The 26869-nt window shown below is 38.1% G+C and overlaps 1 protein-coding gene across 2 annotated transcripts in view; it reads left to right on the top strand.

Annotated features, from left to right (window-relative positions):
• Window positions 1-26869, top strand: part of CSMD1 (CUB and Sushi multiple domains 1) — a 1231469-nt gene that overhangs the window by 332542 nt on the left and 872058 nt on the right. For both annotated transcript variants that reach the window (XM_042480556.1, XM_042480547.1), the window contains exon 3: window positions 21918-22030. In XM_042480556.1, coding sequence (XP_042336490.1) covers window positions 21918-22030 — 113 coding nt within the window. The remainder of the gene's footprint in view (window positions 1-21917; window positions 22031-26869) is intronic.

Below are 26869 nucleotides of genomic sequence, written 5' to 3'. Positions count from 1 at the left end.
GCCTCTGTTTAAAGACCTCCAAGGAAGGAGACTCCACCATCCTCCAAGGGAGTGTGTTCTACTGTCAAACAGCTCTTACTGTCAAGAAGTTCCTCCTAATGTTGAGGTGGAATCTCTTTTCCTGGAGCTTGCATCCATTGTTCTGTATTCTAGTCTCTGGAGCAGCAGAAAACAGGCTTGCATCATCCTCAATGTGACACCCATTGAAATACTTAAAACAGGGCTATCATATTACCCCTTGAGTATCTCTTCTGTAGGCTAAACATACCCAGCTCCCTAAGTCTTTCCTCATAAGGCATGGTTTCCAGACCCTTCACCATTTTGCTCACCCTCAGGGATGCTTTAGCTGTAAATTGCGATGATGGCAGTTGCAGTATGACTGCAGGCTGCAATATTGGAGGTGAATACTTTGCTCACCTCTGCTACAGTCAGTAATATTTATTTTGGTCTCCTCCTTATTCAAGCATGATTATGTCCAAGTCTTATCTCTTAAAGAGTAGTAATAGCTTCCAGGATTTGCCATTTTTTTTCATTGTGTTAATTTGATTTGTGGTTGAATTAGCTTTAAATGTCATAGTGTTAAAACTTTGTGGTCTGCACATGGGAATTCTCAGTGCAGGTCTGTCCATAACCTGACAGATTCCATTTAAAACACAAGCTTCTAATACCTGTGGTAGAGAGGATTTGCCTAGGAGGTGGGTGTTGCTCAGGGATGAAGTCACTTGTTGCACTCTTATCATCCCAATTTGGATCATGTGCTTAAACCTATGGTTGAATAGAACAAAAATGCATTGAAATAGTATGAACATAACATAACATTCTGTTTGGCCTGAAGACCTTGGAATCCCGTGATGGATTTTGAGTTTTTTCCCCATTTCTGGAAAAGCAAAGGTCTACTGAGAGGATGCTTCCACCAGCAGAAAGGGAGGGGTGACTTACTCCTTCCCTTTGCTGCACTCTGTGCACCTCACCCAACCATGAGAAGGCTGGTGCAGAGGTGGGGGGGGCACCTCTTCCCTCCAGTTGCTGTATTCCTATTTATAAGATCGAATTCATTAGGATGAGACAGCACTGCTCTAGATGTAGCAGTGATAAAGAGAGATGTGATTTTTGACAAAGGATGGGATCTTCTGTTAGTTTTACTTTCAGCTTCTTTTTTTCAATGTATTTAGGAAGAACTGTGTGGCTTTTGGAAAACTCTTCCTAAAACAAACTAAATTCTCAGCCATTTACACTGGCCAAATTCTACAGGTACCACTCATCCCAGCACGGGAAGCACCATGTTAAGGGGGAAAAAAGAAAGAGACAGATATAGAGACGGGAAAGAGAATATGAGAGAGAGAGAGAGAGAGAATGAGAGAGAGAGAGAAGATAACCTAATTGAGCAACTCAGACCTGAAATACTCAGGTATTCAAAGACAGGCTTGGAAGTACTCAAAGCTCTCTGCCTTGGTGAGTGATCTGTCAGTTTCTGTGTTTTATTTCCCTGCAGAATTCTGAAATTCTTTCTACTGAATTTATGAAGAAATTTGCATACTTGAGAAATTTCTTGCAACAACAAAAAAATGTTCTCACCCATCCGTTGTTTTGACACATCTATTGCATTCAGAGACATTTTTCTTCAGGGTAAATAAAATGTGTTTGAACTCCCCCCCCCCCACACACACACACACTTTAGCCCCAGATAAAATATGCAGCTGTCTTCACCTTAAGGTAGAGTCGGATGTTGAATGAGTGTGTCAGTTGCATTATGGCAATTGTAAGCAGTGAGTTCAATCTGTCCTTGCTTGGCCTGTTTTCTTTCTTCTCTATGTCAGTGTTAAAGCAGATGAGTCAGAGATGCAGATCAATGTTTTGTCTTAGAATATTTTAGAGTAGCCTGCAAGAAGATTGTATTGCAGTATATAGCAATTAGGGAGGGAACTACTGGATGGTTGGTAGTAGTGGAGAGAGAATAAAATGTGATTAAGGGAGTATAAAGGGGATTGCAGGTAAGAGCAAGAAGAGCAGAAGAGTAAAAATGGAAGCTGCCTTCATGACATCATAGAGTTTATGCTTTCTAGCCATGAACTGGGCCTTGAGTTGCCCTTATTCACCGAGAACTCCAGTCCAAAGAGATGGGGGGGGGATTTTTGCCTCTTCCCAGCTCCAGCTCCACACATCATATCTGAAAATACTTAATTCCATGTATCTGAACTATTGCTGCTTGTGATTCTTTTGGATTGTTAATGTGATCAGAGCAATATGGACTTGTTTTCTAGACAAATCATCTTCCATCACAGGAGTCTTCTGAGAGTTCTTGAATATACATTTCCTCTCTCTTACCTTTGATCCTGGCATAATAATATTCCAGTGCAATATACAGAGATAAGCACCTTAAGGGGAGCATCAGGAGGTTATGGAAAATCTCCTGTGGATTAGAACCCTGCAAAGTTATACTGCATATGAGAGAAGGTAGTATTATAATCAGATTTAAAAAAAAAAAGTCTGAAGGGAATGTCAGCTATGTGTATTTAAATCCTAGAATCATGCATCATTAATAAGCCAAGCAATTAACCTCAGGGAGACTGAAATGTTGTTGCCTTGTTGACAAAGCAAACATGAATGAGGTGCATTTTAAAAATATTTGTATTTAAACAAGAGATAATTGTTCTCTAGAGAAAGCTCTTTTATTCTCAGTAAAATTGTTGAGTGATTAATGGTTTTAATTTGTTCAAAACATCATACTTTTGAAATCGATTTTGCTTTGATGTTGCATTTGATGTTTGGCAACACTGCTTACCATACTTAGAGCATTGCCTATACGCATAACCACATAAATGTTCCAAACTAGAACTGTGAACATTTTGGAGTTCCATTACTGATCCTGAAGATGAAGGCAAGAAATGTAACTTTTTCCAGCTGTGCTAATGAAACATGATTCACCAAGGCACAAAAAATCAAGGACCTGAAACAGATTTATGGTTAAAGATTTAGCCACAATTCCCTGTAATATCTGCTCTGCCGAACCATAGGATAGCTACTGAATACAATTTGAAATAACCATCATAGAAAAACTGCATTAAGTATGACTGCCTATTATTTCAGAAATCACTTTTTCCCCAATTAAGACAAGATGCTAGTGATACCCTGTAAACTGTTTGCCTACTCCAAAGTAAGCTATACTGAGTTCTGTAAGATTTAACCTTAGGTAAGTGTACATGTGATTGTAACTGTCCAGTACAATTGTCTGTATGCCTACTGTGAAATAAGTCCCCCTAAGTTCAGTAGGACTGAAGCCTTAGTGTCCTAAGTTCTATCAGTCAGTCAAATATTTAGCTATAGGTACAGATGTATATTTAAAAAGTGTCTAGCACAATGTGCTAATATTGTAACCAAGAGAAAGAACAGTGGTTTGGAATATGTAATCTTCCAGTTGTTGCTGGACAGCCCATAGGTAGGGCAGCCCTTCCCAAATTTGCCATTCCTGAATTACAGTATACTAATGGGAACCAGCAACAAAATATTGTTAGATTAATAGACCATAAACCCCACATTTTTCTTTATCTTGCTTCGCTTTTCTTGAATGTCACTCATTTTCCTTATTCCCTGCTGTCTCCTTCATTTTGCACCTCCCTATTCTTTTCTTCCTTTCTGTTCTCTCAGTTGTCATCTCCACAGGGAGCCCCAGGGGAAAAGATTTTGGTGTAAAGCCTCTCCTTGAAGTCAGACTTCTGGGAGCCTGAGGGCCTGTGGATGTGCATGTGGGAAGGGTTATTCTGGAGACAGGTCCTGTGATAAGAGTTGCAAGGAGAGCAGCCTTTTATCTCCTTGTCTTCCCTGGATGATAAATAAAAATTCTGTTTTCACAAACTGGATTGCTGCCATCTCTGAGGACTGATCTACCTTGCTGGGGTGCTGAAATGACCGGAAAAGCTGCATAGCAGTTTTTCTAAGACATGGAACCCGTGAAAATGTAATATGCTGTGGTTTAAAGCTGTAGTAAATCTTTCAGTAAGCCCCCCCCAAGAAATGGACAGTACAGCAGATACTTGCCTGGAGAGTAAACCCCATTGAATGCACTGGGCCAAATAAAAGTGCTGGTGACTGCATTGTCAATTTGATTGGAAGTTTCTTTCACAGCCAGGTTATCTCCTTCCTATGCTGCAGGGATATGCCAACATGGGAATGTCTATATTTGTACTTGAAAAGAAAGTATAGCATGCTATTGGAAGGCCCACAATGCTTGCTACTTCATCTTGCATTCACTACTACCATGTAGAAAAGTGACAGATGTCCATGGTTTTTAGGTAAGGTATATGGAGTGAGTGGGACTTGCAGGGTTTGGATGCATTCAGTCAGTGATTCTAGTCCTTAGGAAAGCTCCACACTGTTAAACATTTCTTGTTAAAAACTATAGTAAAGGTGCTTAACAGGAAAGAAGAAACCCTTAAAGTAAACAAGGTTTGGCTACCAGTCCTGAAAAATAGCAAGATAAAGCCTCAACAAATGCAAATGAGAAATCTCCCAGGGTCAGGGGTTTCCCAGCAGACAATGAGCACTAATCAAGCAGACACTAGTCCTCTTGTGCAGACCCTCCCACTATTAGCAACAGAACAATACACATGCAAATCACTCCTGCCTTCCCAGGTTCACACTGTGTGTGTGTGTGTGTGTGTGTGTGTGTGTACGTACACACACTCACACCACTCATTTCCAAGCCAGCATTATCTGAAGATGCCAGCCACAGATGCTAATGAAATGTCAGGAAGAAACTCTTCTAGAACATGGCCACATAGCCTGAAAAACCCACAAAAAACTATGGATACTGGCCATGAAAGCCTTCGACTTCACATACCAAGTTTTGAGTTGAAGCACATGAAGCTTTTTATATGTAAATCCATTTAGACTGTGCATATGCTAGTTGTTTATGTCACAACTATTGCCATTACATTCAGTGTTATGGGAATTACAATTTATGAATAACATTAATGCAGAAAACATGACTTAAAGATCCTGTATGGTGTGTGGTGTGGGAGGAGGTCAAGGGGGAGGAGAAACCATGAGTTACCATACCGGGTGACACCAACCATAGGGATGTCACTGGGTTTGCCTGAATGTTGCCATAAGTTGAAAATGACTTGAAGCCACACAAGAACTACAACAGCAGCAGCAGCAACAACAACAACAACAACAACAATGGCTTGCCATATCTAAACTGACATGGAGAGTCTTGGCTCTTTACATATTATAGGAATCTATCCAACCCTTCAAAAATACCTCATCATCACTATACAAATAGTCAACAAAAATACAATTATATTAAAACAGATAACTGAAGAACAAACCAAAAACCAGAATTTAAAAATACTAACAAACCAGACTGATAGCAAAAGCAGTTTAAGACCTTGCATTTTTTTTAAAAGAAGATTTTTGACTGTTGCAAAAAGCATAAATCTGTAGGTTCAAAGTGAACTTCCTTGGGAAGAGCATTCCATAAGCATCGTACCACTCTTGAGAAGGACCAGTCTGGGTATTGCCTCAAAAAAGAAAATGGATATATTTAATTCAATGATCTATGTAGCTGATACTAATCTAAAAATGAGCAGTGGCATTTTCAATTTTTGATATAGATAATGGACAATAATGGGGAGGGGGGGAAGCAGTAGTAGGCAGAAGGAAAAACCCCTTTTCAACCTCTGTGTGTCAATTGTAGGTTGAACTTTTGTGTAAGTACAAGTACTAAACCCAGAGACAGATTCTCTGGATAACTATAACTAATTATAGATGTCTAGATATTTCCAGAGCATAGTGAATACGTGTTCTCCACCTGTCCATGGGAAGTCATGCTATTAGGTTGGAAGGGCCTGATTCTTACTGTTAAAAGACAAAGGTTAACTGGTGCATTTAGGGTCATGTAGAATCATGGGAATAGAATCGCAACTTAGTCTCCTTGATCCTTTCGTAGCCTCTGAATTCCTGACTGCAGAAGCCCACATGAAATCAGGCCCCTCTCCCCGAATTCTTCTTTCAGGACATATGGGGTAGAAATTCTGGCCTATATTTTATGCATGCTTTGTGTATGCAGATTGTTGGAATCATTCCCCCCTCTCTCCCATACTACTTACTTTATAGGTTCTAACTCAGTAGTGAAACATATGCTTTGCATGCACAAATCCCAGGGAGAGAATGACTGACTTCTACTGAAACCCTGGACTGGCTCCTAACCAGTGTAGACAATAATGTGGTAGATGGACTAACTCAGTATAAGTTGTGTTCCTAGCTGGGCAAATCCTATACAAATCCCACTGGTTCCCTGTATAGCATTTGCATATTTCCTCCCTGTATATTTCCTCCTTGTATAGAATTTGCCAGAAGTTGTTAATAACAGCCTACTTTACAAGTCATATACTTGTTAATGTGCCCTACATTTTCTTATCTTGGTTTACTTGAAATTTCTATACTGGGTCTTCCAGCTGCCTTTTTGCTACAGCAGTAATGCTGAATTCATTAATCTAAAATGTTTGAAAGCAAGCAAGATAAAACTCATTTTCTAAGCCATAAAAGCATATGCTCAAATCATGTGTCTGGTCAAAATGCATGAATCATAGTTTTATATTGCTAACTAATATGAGAAATTTTATATCCTTCACCTCTGCTGATATTTGACTTTAGAGAAGCTTATGTTGCTGCTTAGCTGTCTGATGTGCATTGAGCATATACTGATATGTTAACTCATTTCTTTTATGGTTACTGTACTGTCATTTACCAGTATTGCCCTGCCATACCATTTCATATTGCACATATCATGTCACTGCTAGGGATGCTTAAAACATATTAAATGATGAGCTTGATTGATAACTCAGTGCTTTGCAGTAAGTTACCTTGATATAGATCCTCCTTTTCCCCCATTCCTTATCCCCTTCACAAAGATAAGTACACAAGGCAGAAAGAGTTGAAGCGCATGCGCAATACCAACAGCTAATTTTTAGGTGCAAGATTTCAATATCCAGTGGCACAATAGTTAGCTTATTTTTTTCCTTGTTTTGCCAGTATATTTTATGGTTAAGAAATGTTTATTACATAGAGGGGTGATGTTAAGGGGAAGTGTGCAAATTCCTATTCCTCTCCCAAGCAACCAGCAAAACCTGTCTGGGAGTAGGATGGAGAAAGTTGGTGCCAGAGATCCAAAATGGTGAAGGGTGAGTGATGCAAGTTTATAAAACCTTGCCCATCCCATTCCTTGGTGCTCTAAAGGAACGTGCATGCATCATCCTATGCAGCCAGGTCCTCTCTTTTCCCTGTGTGCAACGTTCCAGCACCAGCTGGAGTTCTCAGCAGGTGAGCACTGTTCTCTTAGTAGACATGATCATGCACAACATTTTCTCCTGGCTTGTTAGGAAAAGAATAATATATGTGGCATCCAATGTCACTGCTTTTTACGAGAGAAATTTGCCAGTAATTGTCAAATGTGAGAAACCTTACATTAAATGGAAGCAGGGCATAAACAACTTTTACATAGCAGTGTTTCCATTATTTCTCTTCCCCATTCACTCCACAATGTCATCATGAATATAGACTATATATGTTCTGATTTCATAGTCTGAAAATCCTCTCTGGCATTATAATTGTTGCCTGAGTTCTTATAAAATGAAAAAGGTAAAATAATGAACACATTTGTGGCAGAGGGATAAACATTCAGCACCTAACCTTTCTCCTGACATTGCATTATCATGCTGTAACTCTGCTCTGGAGGTGAAGATAAATGAGCAATTTGCATCAGAAGCAAAAGAGCTCACTTTTGAAGTGCATCCTGGTACTTGTGCCACTGTAAATACCAGCTCAAGAATTCGTTCCTTATCTAGATAGCAGTCCACCTATAGTGCCAAGCACCACTGTTGATATTGTGGGGAGAGGTATTCAGGGAAAGGTGAATGTGGGGCAAAAGTAAAACAAAGGCTGCTGCCACTCTGCAGAATTAATGCACTTGACACTGCTTTCACTCTCATGACTCCATTTTGGGATTTCATGTTTCTTGTAGCAGCAGAGTTCTCTGATTTAGAAGGCTAAATATCTCACAAAACTACAAATCCAAGAATGCCACAGCATTGAGTCATCACAGGTAAAGCAGTGTTAAACTGCATTAAATCTGTAGTGTTGATGCAGAACTATATTTGAACAATAGCACTAAGAGCAGGTTTTCATGGGGAGGAATAAAATTTAATATCTTAGGGAAAAGCTATTACTTTCTTTAACTGGTGTTTTTTTAAAAAAATAACTGCATACCTGAGACTCTCTAGTTTTTGACAAAGGTACTGGAGTGTGAGGGATCTTTAAATTTTGGAAGCTTTAAAAGTGTATCTTCCCACAATGTGTTTTTGCTGACAATTTGTTAAAGATTGACACACTGAGGTAGGAAAAGCAATATGTACAAATATAGGATGAGTGGAACCTCACCAGAAAGCAGTAATATGAAGAGGATATAGGGGGGTTTGTAGAGCAGAAACTAAACATGAGTAAACAGTGTAAAGTGTCAGCCACCTTCCAAGACGTATTAGGGGGGAACAAGTAAGAGGAGCTTCTTGATGGCTGCTCCCTGACTTTGGAACTCCCTCCCTAGAAAGACCAAGATGGCATCATCCTGGCTTTCCTTCCATCAGCCTGTCAAAACATTTTTGTGTCATCAGGCTTTTACAAACTGATTGTGGTTGGACTTTCAATGCTGTCTGGTACTGGTTTTTAGGCTCGTATATAGTCTTTTAGTGTTTTCACTTTATAAATAATTTGTGGTTATTTTTACAATCTTTATTTTTGCTTTTATTATTGTTTTTGTATTGTTTTTAATTTCTGTTGTTCTAACTACATTGTTAACTACCTTGAGTTTTTAATTTCTATTGTTCTAACTACGTTGTTAACTACCTTGAGTCCCATAATTGGGGGATAGATGGGATATAAGGGAATAAAATAAATTAATATAAAAAATTAAAAAGCCAATGCCATTCTAGGCTGCTTCAACAATAGTATAATGTCCAGATCAAGGAACATAGTAGCACTCTGTATTCTTTTTTGGTCAGACCTCACCAGGAATACTGTCTCCAGTTCTGAGTCCCAAACCTCAAGAAGGAAATCAACCAACTGGAGTGTTCCTAGAGAAGGGCTATCTAGATCATCAAAGTTCTGGAAACCAAACATTAAGAGAAACAACGTAGGGGGTTTGATATGTAAAGATAACTATCTTTAAATACCTGAACTGATACCATGTAAAAGTTGGAGCATGCTTGTTTTCTGCTGCTTCAGAGAGTAGAACACAGACCAGTGAATTTAAAGTATAAGAAAGAAAAGTCCACCTAAACATTAGGAAGAACGTCTCTTACTGTAAGAACTGTTCATCAGTGAAATAGTCTGCATGTGGGGAGGAGTCTCTACTTTTTTGCAGGTCTATAAAAGGAGGTTGGATGGACATCTTTCCGTAGTGTTGTAATAGTGTATTCTTGCATGGCAGAGGCATAGATTAGATGGTCTTTGTGACTCCTTCCAGTTCTGAGATTCTATGCACTAATGTTTAGCACCCACTTTCCAAATTATTGTCACAGATAAGTATTACTTCTGGATGCAAAGGGCAGTGAATTAGGGGCAAGTCCACACTGACATCATTAATTCTTCTTTAGCAGTTAAGCACCACAAACATTTTTGTGTGTTGCAAACAAACAAAAAGGTTGTTTTTTGTAAAGAGTTTGTGGAAAGAGATTTTGGAAACTCTAAATATCTCTTGCTTTTCAAAGGATATGATATTCTTTTGTAATAAAAGATTAGGCTGCATTCAGCAATCCATTTATTCCAGATTAATCCATAAAGGTATTACCACTTTTAAATTAAATGGATTGTGCATTACAATAAAATTCTTTCCCAAGAAACTGGGGGCAAGTCAACCAGCGGGTCTGCAGGACTATCATTTAAAGTTCTGTTTATCTTCTTTTACCCAGGAACGAGCTCTTTGAACCATCAAACCATTGACAAATTTTCAATACAATTGTAACAGGAAGCAAGGATTGCCCATGGGTTTCAGAAGAAAAGTTTTTATTATTCTTGTTCCCATTTTGAACTCTATGCAATCAGAATCACTTCATTCAAAAAAGAGACAGTTGGATGGACACACATCTTTGAAACTGAGGGTCATGAGATGTCCCACATGGTGAAGTACATGTGAATTGGAAAAATATGAGATGGTAGAGAGAAATGGGCACTGGAGTTGCTTCCTAACAGGCAAAGTTATGGGGAGAATTATATCTCTGTGTGGAGGATGCTCTAAGTGTTATGTTCCAAAGGAACAGATCCCACAAGAGGCACACAGTATGATCAGCACTACTGCACACATGAGCTCACCTGGACACACTGTATTCCATATCCCAGTTCACAAATGCAAAGGAAAGCACAGGATGTCCTTTGAAGTCAGTCAGATTGGACAGATCATAGGAAGTTCCCTCAACGGCAGCTAAGGTCTTACATAATCTTAGCATAACCTTACATAAATATCTTTCTCAAGTTCCTGACCTCCTTCCTAAACAAGGACAGCCTGGCATTGAAACTAAACACTACGTTGCCTCCCTGTTCATAATCAGTGAATGATTTTTAACATCTTTGCTGGATGAAGAAGCCAGTGAAGCTTTGAAAGCTTGCATGATGCATTTTCTTCATTTTGGTTGGCCGATAAAGTTATTGCTCTGTTTTACTACACAGCAAAAGTAGATGTGTAGAATGAAAACTGTTCAGTTGCAATCACCCATCCCTTTTTCTACAACAGAAATGACATTTGCTGAAGAACAGATCAGTAAATTAAAATGAGTAACTTGGCCATAACTGAGTGGTCAAGAACATCATATGCTTGCAGAGGGTACCATGCTGAAAGGAAGCATCTTTCATTTAGAGTCTTTCTGCTGCACGTCTTAGTATACAGTATTGGGCTAGCTAAGTGCTTGAAGCAGATTCTATGAAAGGCAGTGTATAAATGCCTTATATCAGGGGTTCTCAACCTTTTTGACTCATAGATCCCTCTTTAGAATCAATTTCTATGGCAGAGCCCCTAAGAGGCCTATCCTATGTCTTACAAGTTAATGGTGTTTAGGAGTAGTGTTATTTTTGTTTCTTATTCTTTAATTTCATTCACATTTTATTTCTTTCATTTTTCTGGAAGGCTGCGGAGCACTTGGGAAGTAGACATGGAGTACACACAAAGTGGAACCTCTGCCTTAAATTTATAGGTGAATAAATAGTCTGACCTGGGAGAAGATGGTTCCCTGTATTCCTTACAGTGTTAGTTCCTTACAGTAGCAGATTATGTCATTTTATTTTTAATGACAACCCCAGAATTTTCCAACCAACATGGTCATTGGTTATGCTAGCTGGGGGATTCTGGGAGATGTAAAGTTTCTTTTCCAAGCTCTATTCAGGAGGGCAGAAGATGGTGAGGTGTCAGAATAGAGACCAAAGCAAAGATATTACTAGAGGGAGGACAGCGAACTAAACAAAAAACATGGCCATCCTTCTCCTTGTATCATATCATATATTCTTCAGTTTATTTAAGCAATATGAAATTAATGTGATTGTATAAAGATAAAATTCAACCCACGTTTTGTTCCCCATATTCATTTTCACTGAATACAGATAGATGAACCTTGAATATTGCTTTGTTCCTCAGTACCTGTTTTTGAAAGTAGGGGAATGGCAGTATTTCAAGCTTTGCCTGAGGCAATGTGAGTTTATCTAATTATCAGGGATCTAAAAAGCAGAAGCACACTGACTGTCAGGGGATTTGAACAGATTTTGTCTTCTTGACACTTGCTTTACTTAACATTCCAGGTTTAATTGTTGAGGAACTTCCTCACATTCTTTTAAAGTTGGCAAATGTGATAATCTGCATGCTAAAAATCCAAAAACCCCTCAAAGGCACCAATGTGCACAAAGTAAGCACCAAATCCCTAAGTGATGTGTTTGGCATGTAAACAAATTTAATTTGGGAAATGGCTTTATATCTCAACTGTAAAATGTGCAGTGATCACTTGGGAGCCCCTGCTAATAAAGAGTAATGTAGTAAGTTTACCAGCTCTTTTTTACTTTGTAAAATATTTTTCAAGTGTTCAGTATCTAATCAAGTAACTTTCAAGTATCTACAGGGAACATCAATGGGCTGAGAGTCGTATGGGAAAGGGATTTGGGACTAGAAATAGAAACAACTGCACTGTATTTTCTTTGGCAGAAAAAAGCCTATGAAATATGTATTTGTTCCAGTTAGGGAAAATACTTTGAAAGTATTGAACCAGCAATTCCATGCCCATATTCAGTATCAGCCAAAGTTCAAACCACCATTTTTTGGTATTGCTGCATTTGTGGTTAGGTGTTTTGTGTGTAACTCCAAAGCAGATTGTTGCTTACCTTCAATCTGTTACAAATTTGTCTCACCTCTCTAGCATGGTACCTTTAAAGTCACAATGGTCAGTTACAGTGGCGTTTTTTGTGCAATTGAATCTGATTCTGTATGCAAATAGATCTTGTAGCACCTTTGAGACTAAGTGAAAGAAAGAAGTTCTTAGTATGAGCTTTCATATACTTGAGCCCACTTCCTCAGATACATGGCGGGAAGTAGGTTCAAGTCTATAAAACTCATGCTACCAACTTTTCTCTTTCAGTCAATGTCTAAGGTGCTACAAAAGCCCTTTGCATAATGATTTTCCAGACTGACACAGATAAGTATTTGAATTCTGATTCTATATGGAAGCATCAGTAATGTTTAGTCCATGAACAAGGCTCAGGGCTTGCTAAAGCCAACCTCAGAACTGTTGAGGCATATTTTGACAAGCCTCACTTCTCTTCTGTATCTTGGATTTTCACTTGTAATTGGTGGAAAGGGTGGTGGTAAGAGCAGAATGGTGCTTCTATAGCAAGCACCAAGCACTTGCCCCGTGGGTCTCTTCATGGCCTTCATATACTCCATTTATTTTGTCTTGCTGTAAAACAGGGATGGACAATTGCCTTCTGGGCTCTCACAGATTGGCAATTTTTTAAAAATAAGAAATCCGGCATTTTGAGAAATTAATATTTTCAAAGTTAAACAGTGCTGGGATTGGATAGGAAGCTACTGTTTGAAAGTTAATTCCTGACTTCTGGAATCTTTTTCTCCAGATCTGAGCAAATACAGATTTGACAAGGTGGTTCATGTTCCTGGGAGTGTAATGGAATCAAGGAATGCAAAAAGGAGCTGCAAGGGATCATATAAGGTCTCAGAACCACAGCTTTCAGCCCATGATCTATAACAAAATACATCCGCACAGAGAAAAAAACAAATATGAAGAAAATGTAGAAGCAAATTGGAAAGTGTGAGAGAGGAGATGAACTTAGCACAAGATAGGATCTTGTCCCCACCCCTTGCCTCTGATTTCATTGGAGGTGTTCTTTCTTCCTGACTGAGGCTTGAAAGTGTGTATCAGATATGTGTTAGGGCTAATCTCAAAATAGAGGTCAGCTTCAACAAACCTCCAACCTATTAAGATCTCTGTGTTTATTAGTTAAATTCATATTCAGTTTCTATAACAAAAATGTGGCCAAAAGAGATAACAATAGGGATTAAGGAAAAACACGATTTTTCTCATCTTCAGTAAGAATGGATCACAGCAAGACAGTCCTATCAAAAAAAAAAAAAAAAAGTAGAAGAAGAAGGTTGTGAGATATTTATGTTTGTGTTTCAGGACTTTTTGCAAAGTCTTGGATCATTTTGCAAAGATGCAGGATTTTGCACAAAGATACTGGATTTTGTGCAAGAAACATTTTCACAGAATTCCAATGTTTTCTTTGCATTTTTGCAAAAGAGAGAAGAGAGAGAGAGAAGGTTTCTGCATCAATGCACTATTTGTAAAAAGTTCTCAAATGTGTAAAATCTCATCTTGACTGATTATTTTTGTGATGGTGTTTTTTCCCATGTGAATACTTGTCAGAAATGAGCACAGTCTCTCATAATCTCACAGCAGGGAGAAAACATCTTTGTTCTTGCATGCAAGAACAAAATAAAAGAATACATAGCTAAAACATAAAAGCTAATTGGTAAAACACACATACACACACAAATAAAATGATTAACAGTACCCAGCCCCTCTTTCCATTCCAGAAAGAAAGCTTCCTTCTGTAGCAACCCATTTTAAATGCCAAAACTTTGTCTGAATAAGAACATTCCAATTAGGAATGTTTTTAGGAGACCTAAAAAGTACAGAAAGGGGCAAATTTCCAGGGTGTCCTTTCTACCATTATCTGATTTTATTCCTACGTACGGTAGTTACAGTGTTATTATCACTGAAAGATGTACCAGCTGTAGGAAGTGAGGAAAGGACACAAGCCTCTTGAGCCAGTTAATCTAGCTTTCTGCCTGCTGAACTATCATTATGCTGACATAATCCCTTTCTGAGGTTTGATCTTAGAGACCAGCCAGTGGAGGAGTGTGCTGCTCTGCCAACTGATAATAGCCTGTGGAAGATCTAACAAAGGAGGGTGGAGAAAGGGTGGAAGGAGCTGAGGTGCCATCTGCAAATCTCCAGTGATGTAAACTGGAGTCATTTGACTCGGTCTTCAGTCATTTCATTGACTTTGTCTTTCTCTTCAGATCATATAAATCTTTGCCTTTGCCTTGGTGCTCTAAAGGCAGCTCCCTTCTTGGATTTCATAGCCAGCTCCCTTCCTGGATTTCTAAACCCCCCTCCCCCTCCAAATAATCAGCTAGGATTTTCAGTCCATTGCTGAATGCACCCAGAGCACAGGAGAGGAACAGCAGTCTGTAAATATGTTAGAACACAGAGCTTCCTATGACTTGTAATTTAATTTTATTACTTAAATTTGTGCACATCTTGATTTTATAGTTGTTGAGATTGCATCCCCCCCCACATCCCCCACTCCTTTTTTATGTTAAAGTTGGGCCCCACACTTGAAGGGACTCGACTTAGTTCTTGAGACTCAAAGGTGGGGATCTGACTTGAGACTTGGAGTAAAAGACTTTGATTACATCACTGAAACCTCCTTGGACCCAGGAACAAATGGAGAGCCAAGGAACTTGTGAATAATTGCCAGCATCCCTTGGCTGGATTCACCACAGCTTCAGCTGGCCTTGAGTTGGCTCAAACTAGTCTTCAGCCATCGTTGTGACTTAGGATTGTTCTCTTATTTCCCTAAACCAATTGGGGGGGGGTGAGTTATAGAAACACTGCAGCTTTGCTTTGAGTAGGAAAAAATAATGACTGATTTCTTCTGATTCTTTTTCCAAGAGGATTTTTTCAGCTTCTCTAAGGGGGCTTGAGGAATCTTGAACATCTGTAGTTCTACAAATACTTGCTCATTTTACAATATTCAAGAAGTCTTAAAATGGGAAATAATCAAAATTATTGAAAAATATACTAGAATCAAGAGTTTTTGAAAGTGACAAATAACCTCAGCATGTGTAACATCTTTATATTTCCATGGGATCCATGGAAGGAGGAGATGAAAGGGGAAGAAAAGAGGGAGGATGAAAAACTAATCCCTTTTAAGGAGACTTTCGGGGAATGGGGGCTTACTTTTTAAGCAATTAGATATGCCATGAAATGTTTTCTTCATTTCTTTAAAATTTAGGAATGCTGCTGGTATTGGAAACATGAATGACTGTTTAGCACTATAGGGAAAACAAAGACATAGTTGAAAAAAAGGATAAAGCCTCTTACTTTGATACTGTCTTTGTCAGCTAAAAATGTAAGTTTTCTCACCTTGAAAAAGGCATCTATACTTTTGAATCTCTCCTCTATATTGTGCAAAAAGATCATTTTGCTTTTGTAGTGAGAATACTGTCCCTTCCTCAGAGCATCCCTCAATTTAAACTGAACATAAGCACCATGGTGTTTAGAGATATCAGTATAGTTTGCCTGATAGTTTTCCATTACAGATTAAACAAAAGCATGGGATAAAGAACTGCTTAGACTAGGAAAACTAGCAAACCTGAAGAGGGTAAACACAACACCTGCTTTTAACTATTTCTATAATCCAGGTAGTTGAATAATATTGTCTCATTTAGTTCATTGAAAGAAAGGCCAGCTACAAAGATATAGCCATGTTAGTCTGTAGAATCAGTATGTAGCAAGATCTTGTAGCACCTTTAAGACTTAACTGAAATAAAGATATTGGTAGCATGAGCTTTGTAGATTTCAGTCTACTTCCTCTGATACAATAGATAGATAGATAGATAGATAGATAGATAGATAGATAGATGAAAGAGAGAAGTGTGGAATTAAAGTACAGCTTTACGCAGCTTTCAGCATATGCTGAAAGCCGTGTGAAAAGAAGGGGCAGCATATCCCATAGGGACGAATGGGGCACATACCCATGGTGCACACCGCCGCATGCATGAGCCCCATTCATTTAAATGGGGCTCAAGCATAGGCGTAATGTGTTTTACATGGGGGAGTCCATAAGGGCTATTGGCTGATAGGTTGATGCATGCTGGAAGTGGGAGCAAATTCACCAAGGAAGAATTTGTGGCTGGTTTTGGTAGTGTTGCTTCAAAGTGCTTTGCATGTGTTGACTTAATGGAGTCACTCCAGAGTCTCTGCAGACCATAAAAATTCTTTCATCAGTATAGATGTGCCAATAGAAAGTTCTTAATTTTTTAGCAGGATATTAGGAGGAGGTAATTTTTAAAAATAGTGCTTGAAAAAGCAATGTAGTATCTAAATTTTTTAGATCTGGCTACATAAACCTGTGTTAATTTTATTACTTAAGTTTAAATAATTACATCTATTGTACTGGTTCATTAAAGGTAAAGGTAAAGGTTTCCCCTTTGACAAAGGAGATTTTCAGATCAGTGCTTACTGTGGGGTAAGTGCTGGTAAAATTCAGCTAAAATGTTTAGGAAACGCGTGTGTCTGAAAGCCTGTCATGCTTCTTAAACATCAGGGAATCGTTGAGGGTGAGGCAATTTCCTATGAACGGAAACTTTGCGTTCAGAGAAAATTGTCTCTCCCCAAACAATTCAGGGACGCTGGAGGGGAGCCGATGATTCCCTAACATTTAGGAAGCATGTCAGGCTTTCAGACACACGTGCTTCCTAAACATTTTAGCTGCATTTTACCAGCACTTATGCGCTGGTGTGAAAATCTCCAAGGTTGCCAAGTCATGTCCAACTGTAGGGGGCAGTGCTCATCTCTGTTACTAAGCCAAAGAGCCAGCATTGTCAAAGACAGCTCCATGATCATGTGGCCAACATGACTGCACAGAACTCTGTTACCTTCCCACCAAAGTACCTAGGGTACCTATTTATTTATTTGCACTTTTACATGCTTTTGAACTGCTAAGTTGGCAGAAGCTGGGACTAGTGACAGGTGTTTACTCCATCACATGACACTTGGTCCTCAAACTGCTGACCTAACGTGTACACCTAATGGACCATTAGGTGTTCAAATATTACTGGATGGGATGGCCTTCATTGGGAGCCTATATTGGCTTAGTCTTATACCCTAAATATTAAGACAGTAAAAAATTAACATGCAATTAATAACTAATCTATACCATTCTTAGTACACATTGTGTCTTGTTTGAGCATTTATTTAAAGAGGAGTATACTTGAAATATCCACACATTTTGCATTTACTCAGCTTAGATCCAAGAAGTTCAAAACAGAAAAGAAAAAAAAGTAGCCTGTGTCAAAATAAGTTTAAAATGTATTGCCTCAAATCTAATCCCATAGCAAATCAAAGGCAGAACAGCAGTCATTTGTCAATAATATTGGTCCCAGTAGGAAGACATCCAAAAGCTGGAAAGATTTACTAAGGCAATATGAGATCAAGATACATCCACAAAAACATTACATAAATATATCCTGAAATTCAGCATTTGATGTGTGTATGATTTGTGTATATGAAGTATATCAAACAAATATGAGAACATGATGAGATTAGAGCTTTTTTAGTATTACCCAGCTGCTACCTCATCATTCAGCATTATCAAGTTATCTACTTAGGGAAAAAGCTATGCTAGTTTGAGAACATATTGTCATGTAACTGATAATGAATGTTGAGGCCTATTGGAATATATGCCTTTGATCAATGACTAGATCCAACATATTGTTCAAATAGACCCTGTTTTTACAGATATCTAGTTTGAACATCATAACTGGTTTTTCAAAGCCTATCCATCTACAAAAGTTGTTATAGGATCATAGAGTTGTAAAAGGCTTCATGTGCCATTGAGTTCAACGTAGTAGCCCCAACTAAAGCATCCCCAGCAGGTAGCACTCCTTGTAGGAGACGGGGCTTCATTTGGCAAGTTGGCATTCATAGCCAACCTATGAGAAATAAATAAACGAATGACACTGAACATATGTATACAAAACAACAACAACACATTACTAAGCATTCTATATTGTCTGGTATAAGGGGAGGTCCATGAGAGTGACACCTTGAGTTATTGCATTGGGTGACATCAAGCTTTCTGCCAACACTGGTTTCTTGAATAATAATAATAATTATTATTATTATTACTTGCCCTTTTTTGAAGAGAAGAACAAAGTTTGCCCTTCTCTGGTCCTCTGTCACTCCATCTGCTTCTCACGATTTCTCAAAAATGATGGCAAATGGCTTGGAGAATACATCAGCAAGTTCCTTCATGTACAGCTGTGCAGCACCAGGGGATGGATCTAAATGAGTCTTGATGTTCCTTTCTATTCTAAAATTCTATGAATTTATATTCTATATTATATTAACCTGATGGAACTGAAATCTGTCCAATGACTTTATGATTTTTTAAATTCAGTGTGACTACTTATTTCACTATAAATTGTTGTTCTTGTTCTGCATTTTAAAAATAATAATAAATAAATAAATAAAATCTTTATTTTTATCCCGCCCTTCCAGAAAGATCAGGGCGGCTTACAAAAGTGCAATGAGTGCACACAAATACAAGTTAAAAACACAAAACACCAATACATCAGTACAACAATAAAACTAAAAGCAGCAATAAAAGCCCCATCGCCCGTCCTCATGGCCACGGAAGAGGAGGGGAGGCCCACAGGATCTTAATCAGGGAATGCCTGCTTAAATAGGAAGGTCTTGAGATCCTTCCTAAATTGGGCCAGGGTGGTAGATGAGCGGAGCTCGGTGGGCAGCGTATTCCAAAGGGCTGGGGCAGCTATAGAAAAGGCCCTTCTAGAAGTAGAAGCTAGCCTTCTACTCATTTCCCCTTATTCTAATTTAATTTGTTATGGTAATTTTTATAATATACCACAGGGGGGCTATGACTAGGAAATATCTAGAGTGGCCCCAAATCAGGCAGCATGGCTCTAGGGATGTAATTCTGCTTCTTTTTTCTTCTTCTCATTTCAGCAATTTTCTTTCCTGCAGGTTTTTTTTTTTAAAAAATTAATTCCTGTGTAAGAAATTTTGTAATTAGCATTTTTTTTCTGAGAAAAATTCACACATGATTGTTTAGCACAGAAAGCAGCATTTTCTGTGCTGAAAATAATATGCCAACACAGAAATATTAATTCTAGTGCAGAAAATGATTTTTAATGCAAATCAATCATGAATGAATTTTACACAGAACAAATCTACAGTAGCAGCTTTTTCTGTACATAAAATAACATTGTAGGAATTAAGATTTCTGCATTTAAATATTATCTTCAATGCAGACAATGCTGTTTTCTGTGGGGAAACAACCACATGCAAATTTTGCTTTTATTCCTGACATTTTGCCTGCACCTGTGTCTGGCATCTTCAGCCACAGATGCAGGTGCAACATCAGGAATGTATTCTTTCAGAACATGGCCATATAGCCCCAAAACCCCATAAAAAACTATGAAAGCCTTCAATTTCACATTAGACACACATAAGTTTTTCAGTCATTTAAAAATATTTTTGAATATTCTTTCCACGCCTACAGAGCGCCTACATCTTTAGAAGCTATGCAGAAAAAAGTTGGACATTGGCATTTCCTCTTTAATTAAGAGGAGCTGTGTTTTCTTTTCCATCTTTTTGTTCTGCACCTACAATCAGCTCTCCTTATTCATGGATTTTTTTATCCATGGACTCAAGCATCCGTAACATGGAAATATTCAAGAAAAAAGTATAAATTCCAAATGGCAAACTTTGATTTTCCATTTTAGATAAGGAGAACATTTTGCTGTGTCATTATATTAAATGGGAATTGGTTACCCACTGATATTGATATCCATAAGTGGTCCTGGAACCAAATTGCAGCAGATAACAAGGGCTCACTGTACTACACACAGCGAATGGTTTGTATTCATCAGCCTGTACAGATATGTTTAAGGATTTCGCGAGGTGGTGTTGGGCTCTCTTTGAAATCAGTGCCAAATGCCAATGAATTTGATTGTCCTGATGAGAAACCAGGGCAAGAAGCTACTTTTAAAACAGGACATGAAGAAATAGAATAATTCCTAATTGACAAAGGGGTCAGGCAAGGCTGCACTCTATCACCTTGTTTGTTCAACTTACATGCAGAAAACATTATATGAATACCAGATTTAGACTCAAAAGAAGCAAGAGTGAGGATTGGAGGAAGAAACAGCTAAGATATGCAGATGGTACCTTACTACTTGCAGGGGGGAAAACCCCAAAGATTTGGTACAAATACTAAGGAAAGTTAAAGAAGAAAACACAAAGTCAGGCTTAATGACAACGGAGAATTTACATAAATTCAGTCTAGACAACGAAGTAATAGAAATAATCAAAGAGTTTTCATACCTTGGACACATCATTGATTAAAACAGAGATTGCAGTCAAAAAATCAGAAAAAGATTAGGATTGGGAAGGGCAGCTGTGGAAGAAGTAGACAAAGTCTGAAAGCTCAAAGTCATAAAACTAACACTAAAGTAACATTAAAGTCCATTAAAGTCTATCACATGTAGGATTGCCATAATTATCTACTAAAATCCGGGATAAAATGTAGGACAAAATTTAGCCCAAAATATAGGACAATTGTAGGATAAAATTTAGCCCAAAATGTAGGACATTTAAGGTTTTCCATTTTTCATAAATGTCCTACATTTTGGGCTAAATTTTATCCTACAATTGTCCTATATTTTGGTCTACATTTTGTCCTGGTTTTTAGTAGAGAATTATGGCAACCCTATGGGAATGTGAAAGTTGGACCATGAAGAAAGCAGACAGAATGAAAGTCAATTCATTTGAGATGTGGTGTTAGAGAAGAGCACTGAGAATATTATGGATAGTGAGAAAGTAAAATAAATAGGTACTAGTGCAGATCAGCCCTGAGTTCTTCCTAGAAGCCAAGATGACAAAACTTAGGCTTCCATACTTTGGCTACATCATGAGAAGACACAGCTCACTGGAAAAGACAAATAATGCTAGGAAAGATGGAGGATAGTAGAAAAAGAGGAAAGCTGCATATTAAATGAATAGATTCAGTCAAGAATGGCACAGTCCTGAGCCAGCAGGACCTGAGCAGAACACTTGAGGACAGGAAGGCTTGGAGGTGTCTCACTCATGGGGTCACCATGAGTCAAAGTCAACTTGAGGGTATTTAACAACACATACTGATTTTTAAGATATTCACCATGTTTTGGGATATCTGGATTGGTACTACCCTATACATACAAAAATAAGTGGGGAAAGGGGGAATTCATGCTGCCTTTATTACATCACGATGGATGCATTGCCTGCAGACTCTGTTTTGAGAAAGTATGCTGTTGAAAATACTCAAATATTATTGAAAAAAACTTTATACAGTATTAAATTCATTTGTATCAAAGGTGAAATACAACTCAAGACAGCAGCAGAACAGTTGATACATTCCTATTAAAATTTTATTGCTATTATTACTTGTAATTATTGCTATAATGATAACATAGGGTGAGATGTCTTTTAATCTCACTATTGCTATTTGTCCCTTACATACTGCAGGCTTTCTGGATTTCAGCTGCCATCATCTATAGTGAGCACAGGTTCTATACTCACTCTCTGCTTCACTACTGACTTTGCTGTGAGTGCCCAGGGATTCAAGGCTATATACGAAGGTAGGATACTACATCTGTGTTTTTCATATATGCTTAATAGCTATTGCAAACTCTGTGAAGGTTGAATTTGTATTTTCCCCGCCATGGATTCATTGGACTAGAAAACAAACTTATAGAAAGTCATGCTATGTGAGTTCCCTGTTTTGGTAATACATATTCAAATACATGGGAATAATATATTCAAAGTCATTGTTTGCAGTGTTGGGATTAGAATTTTTGAGATCCTTGTAGGTTGATTTTGGAATTTCTCTTTGATTATAGTTGTACAGAATACAATATGCTGTTTTAAAATGCTTGATAATTTGGCATGGATATGCATTCTGATTTCTTTTCTGGGTGCTAAGAAAGGTAGGGTGGATACTTCATTCAGTTAGTACAATTCTCACCCCTTTCTGCAGACTATCCCTTCAATTTCCAGTTTTGTAGATCTTAAGATTATATGCACTTTTTTTTTGTATTTGCAGCTTTTGAAAGAGTGTGGCCTTTATGGATCTTTGTCATTTAATGAAAGTTTCCAAATGGATTTTCTGAAGAAACAGTACTTCATATTTCTCTTGTTTTTCAATCTATTTGAACAGCTGTCCACTCTCTTAATAGGATAACTTAATGATTGTGAGAATCTACTAATAGTATGCTTAAATTGTTGACATTTTCTGTGTTTTTGGAAACATTGGCATGTTGAGGAGTCAAAAAAATTATTTCCCCCATCTTCTCTTTTACACACTGTCCCCACCTCACATTGTTTCCCCGAACCAGTTGTTCTAGAAAGGAAACCTCATCCCCTTTATTGATGCAGTGAGGATAAAGTTCCTTTGTACCAGGATACATACTGAAATGTTTATCCTGTTGAAATCAGCTGTAAAAGAATGATCTCTAGTGGAAAGTGGTGCAGTGCAGGAGAACAACCACTCCCCCTTGGAATGTTTTCACATGCTTACCCAAATGCACATTCAAATGTGCATGTATTCATTCTGTACTGCATTGCAATCAATGGAATATGAATTTGCATGAGCTTACCAAAATAAGGAAATACTGTTAGTCTTATGGATATAAAAATTCATGGAACATTGGCATACTACTTTTTAGGACATAATCCTATTCCTAAATAAAAATAGAGAATCAAAGGCAGTCATCAGGGCGGTACCCCAAGGCTATAATTATTATTTATTTTATTTATTTACTGTATTTATACCCCGCCCTTCAGCTCTAAAGGCTCTCAGAGCAGATTACAATTATTATTATTATAATCCTTTATACCCTTACCTGATAAAAAATCCAATTGAACTTAGTGAAACTTAAAACATTCAGGGGTAGCTGTGTTGGCCATTTAACAAATACAAACAAAAATCCTTTACTGGCCAACCAAAATGCACAGTATACTTGTTGCAAGCTTTCGATGCGCCATGGTCTTCTTCATCAGGCAAGATGTTAAAAACCAAACAGGAGATGTACATAGGACTGAACTGTTACATACAATCCTATACATTTTTGTTGAGAAGCCTTCTTGAATGTCTATGTAGGCAACTAAATATAAGATGCTTTGGTTTCATGATGTATATCTCATAAAGTCTAGATAATGAGAATGGAGACACTTCTCTGAAAATATAAATCTAGAGTTGTGATGTAAAGAATTCTTGTCAAAATTCGATAAACACACAAAATATCTGTTATTCAAAGATTTCATAAACTTTTTAAAGAGAAGAAATTATTAGCACTTCTTGATCAACCAGTAAGAATTTTGGTTTTTAATCATTTCCTAATGAAGTGAAGTGAAGGGACCTTTCAGCTGACAATTCGATGGTCAGGATTTGTGTATTTTGTGTAAGCAATGCTAACATCCATACTGGGTTTTATCAGAGGCTATTTCCTTTGTTAGGGTGATGTCCTCCCCACCTTTGCCCACAGCTTTGCTTTGAAAAACAAATGAGAATAAAATAAGAGAGCATTTTGTGTGTAGGTCGTGGTGATGGATACATTCAGACCTTCTCCCCTTTCTCTCCCATTCATATTCTCACAGAAGAGAAAAAAGCGGCAGGGGTGAAATCCTAGCATTGGAAGGGATTCCCAAGGGTCATCTCATCCAACCTCCTTCTACTATGAAGGAATACCTAGAATTCTAGGGTTGGACTTGGAGGCTGAGAACATGGGACTTGCCCAAGGTCACCCAGTGAGTTTCTGTGGTGCAGTGGGAGGCTAGAGTTCTAAGCCCAGCTCTGCCATGTAAATCCACAGGGTGACCTTGGGTAAATCACGCGCTCTCAGACTAACAGACTCTTCCTGCCAAAAAGGGGAAAAATGATAGGTTTGTCTTAGGATCACCATGCGAGAGTGAGTGTGCAGAGGTAGGTTTGTCATGCCCTGCCTCTGAGGCTGAGATTTCTAAATACACCTTCATTAGCAGAAGGGGGTTGGACTGGATGGTCCTTGCGGATCCCCCCAACTCTACCATTTCTTGTTGGGTCTGCAATCAAAATTTATTTCTTGAGATTGGGGTGTGTGTGTGTGTGTGTGTGTGTGTGTGTGGCTTCAAGTTTTTTCAAGCAGAGGAATGTTCTTTAAACTTCTGCCAGACGTCCTTTTGACATGCTAATTGAGTTTGAAATGCAAATTAAATTAGCACCAACACATGTAATTAGCGTAAATGTTCGCCTTGTCTTTTATTGTCATTCAGGAAATCTGTGAAAAATAGTTCTCTTGCCCCTGTCAGGGAGAGACAAAACAACCTTTTAAAAGTGGGACTTTTGAAACAATTTTTTTTAAAATCGCATCTAGTTCTCAATGGACTAGAAGAAAAAAATTGGTTTGTCACAAAACTAACTAGAGTTCATCCTAGCCTGTATGTGTAGGAAAGCTTTTTTGGGGAGCAAGGTTCAGTTACTTGCTCTTCCCATTTGAAGTGCATCTATAAAAGCATTTATTGAATGGTGAACTTATATACACCTTATTTATTGAGTTGATTTACTCCAGAGTAAGAGATTTATTGCATAATCTTAACCACCCACTGTCTAAAGCTGTATGGTGCAGAAACAATTATCTATACCAGATACCTATGAAGGTTTTAAAAGTGAGCCACGTGAGATCATTAAACCACTGTGATTGTCCTTCTGTGAGCACAGAATGTAGAACCTGTCTGGTTGTTAACTAAAGCAACTCCAGGCTACTTGAGTATTTTGTTTCCTGTGGGTCAGAAAATCTTAAGTAGCTGAGCTGAATTTCTGCACGTTTTGAGGAAAATAGGCATGCTGAGCAAGGAAGAATCTTTCATCAAACTACAAATTGTTTCAGGGAAACTGAATAAAAAATAATAATGTAACAAGCACCCAAACAGTTGTATTTTAAATCTCTAGAAAGTTGCATGTTAGGTGAGCTAGCCCACAAAGTTAAGGAAACGCTTGAGCAGTAGCTTGATTTCTGATTTCATTTGACTGAGCTTGGGAAAGCCTTTGGATGTGCCCCCCCCCCCATGTGTTCTTGGTAAATTTCCTTCAGCCTGTGTGACTATATGGGGAGTAGGAATGTACGTATTTACGTTTTATCCACACAAGAATTAGTTTTCTTCCTGCTGAGAAAGATTAGAAGAACCTTTGTGCATTTTCTATGTCTGTGTTTGTTTTGCGCTTGGTAACTATTTGCCAAACAAACAACAACAACAAAAACCATACAAAACCTGTGCATTTTGCAAGCAATACTTTTCTTCCTGCAGAATTTTGGGCAAAAATATTTTTAATAAACCCAAATATTTGTGCAAATGCATTTTCCATCAAACTTTCCCCAAACTGTGAAAAACCTCATTGTTATTGCTTATTTGCTTGATGTGGTGTTTCAGTATATCAATAAACTTCCTCTCCCTTTATTATTTTTTATTTTTATTTTCAATACACACATATACATCTACATACTTACATATCAGTACTGACATTCAACCATTCTTCACACCCAAATATATCAAAATACATTACTTCTTCAATACCCGAAACATTCATCCAAAATACCTCCTCCTAACTTCCATTAACAACCTTCACATTATTTCTTCCCTTCTTCATTCTTTCTTCTTCCATTTCCATTTTCTCACTCTTACTGTTTTTTAATTTTATTTACATCTCTAATTCTGAATATTGCATTACATATCCTGCAAATAATATGTTTTGAAAGGCTAGAGAGATTGACTAAGAAGTTTTGATGAGAAATTTTATTTGATGGTAAAATGAATGGAAAATGTAGTGAATGATACTGAAAACATAACATTCTGACTTAGGGATGGAAATGTTGCTTAGAGTTCTAGCTACCAGCTGGAGAAAATTATTGGTACCTATTATTTAGTACAGGGGTAGGCAACCCTTTTGAGCCGGGGGCCGGGTTGCTGTCCCTCAGACAACTGGGGGGCCGAAGCCAAAAAATAAATAATTAAATAAAATTTTAAAAATAAACAAATAAATAAACAGGGACAAATGTAGGATGAAATTTTCAAATGGAGGGCATTTTTTAAATAAAAAATAGAGGATTTTGCTAATTTTTAAAAAAATGTTAAGATAAATGCATGTTTCTGAGGCTTCTATAGACAATTGCCCCACCATGCCCCTCACGCGAGACGCCAAAGGCCCTGGCGGCAATCGGCGGCAGGACCAGGCTGGGGCTGGTCCCAAGGCCTTGCTGGGCCGCATCCGGCCCGCGGGCCACAGGTTGCCTACCCCTGATTTAGTACCTTTTATCACTGGAAATGCAGAAGGTTTAATTTAATAGTTTGTATATTAGGGACAACTAAAAGAATTGTGTGAATGTGCACTTTCCAGCAACAAAGTCTGTAATTTTGGAATCTTTGCAGAACATTCCTTATGTATG

The sequence above is a fragment of the Sceloporus undulatus genome, chromosome 1, assembly GCF_019175285.1.
Source record: "Sceloporus undulatus isolate JIND9_A2432 ecotype Alabama chromosome 1, SceUnd_v1.1, whole genome shotgun sequence".
Lineage (NCBI taxonomy): Eukaryota > Metazoa > Chordata > Lepidosauria > Squamata > Phrynosomatidae > Sceloporus > Sceloporus undulatus.
This window is presented reverse-complemented; position numbering and strand designations above follow the sequence as displayed.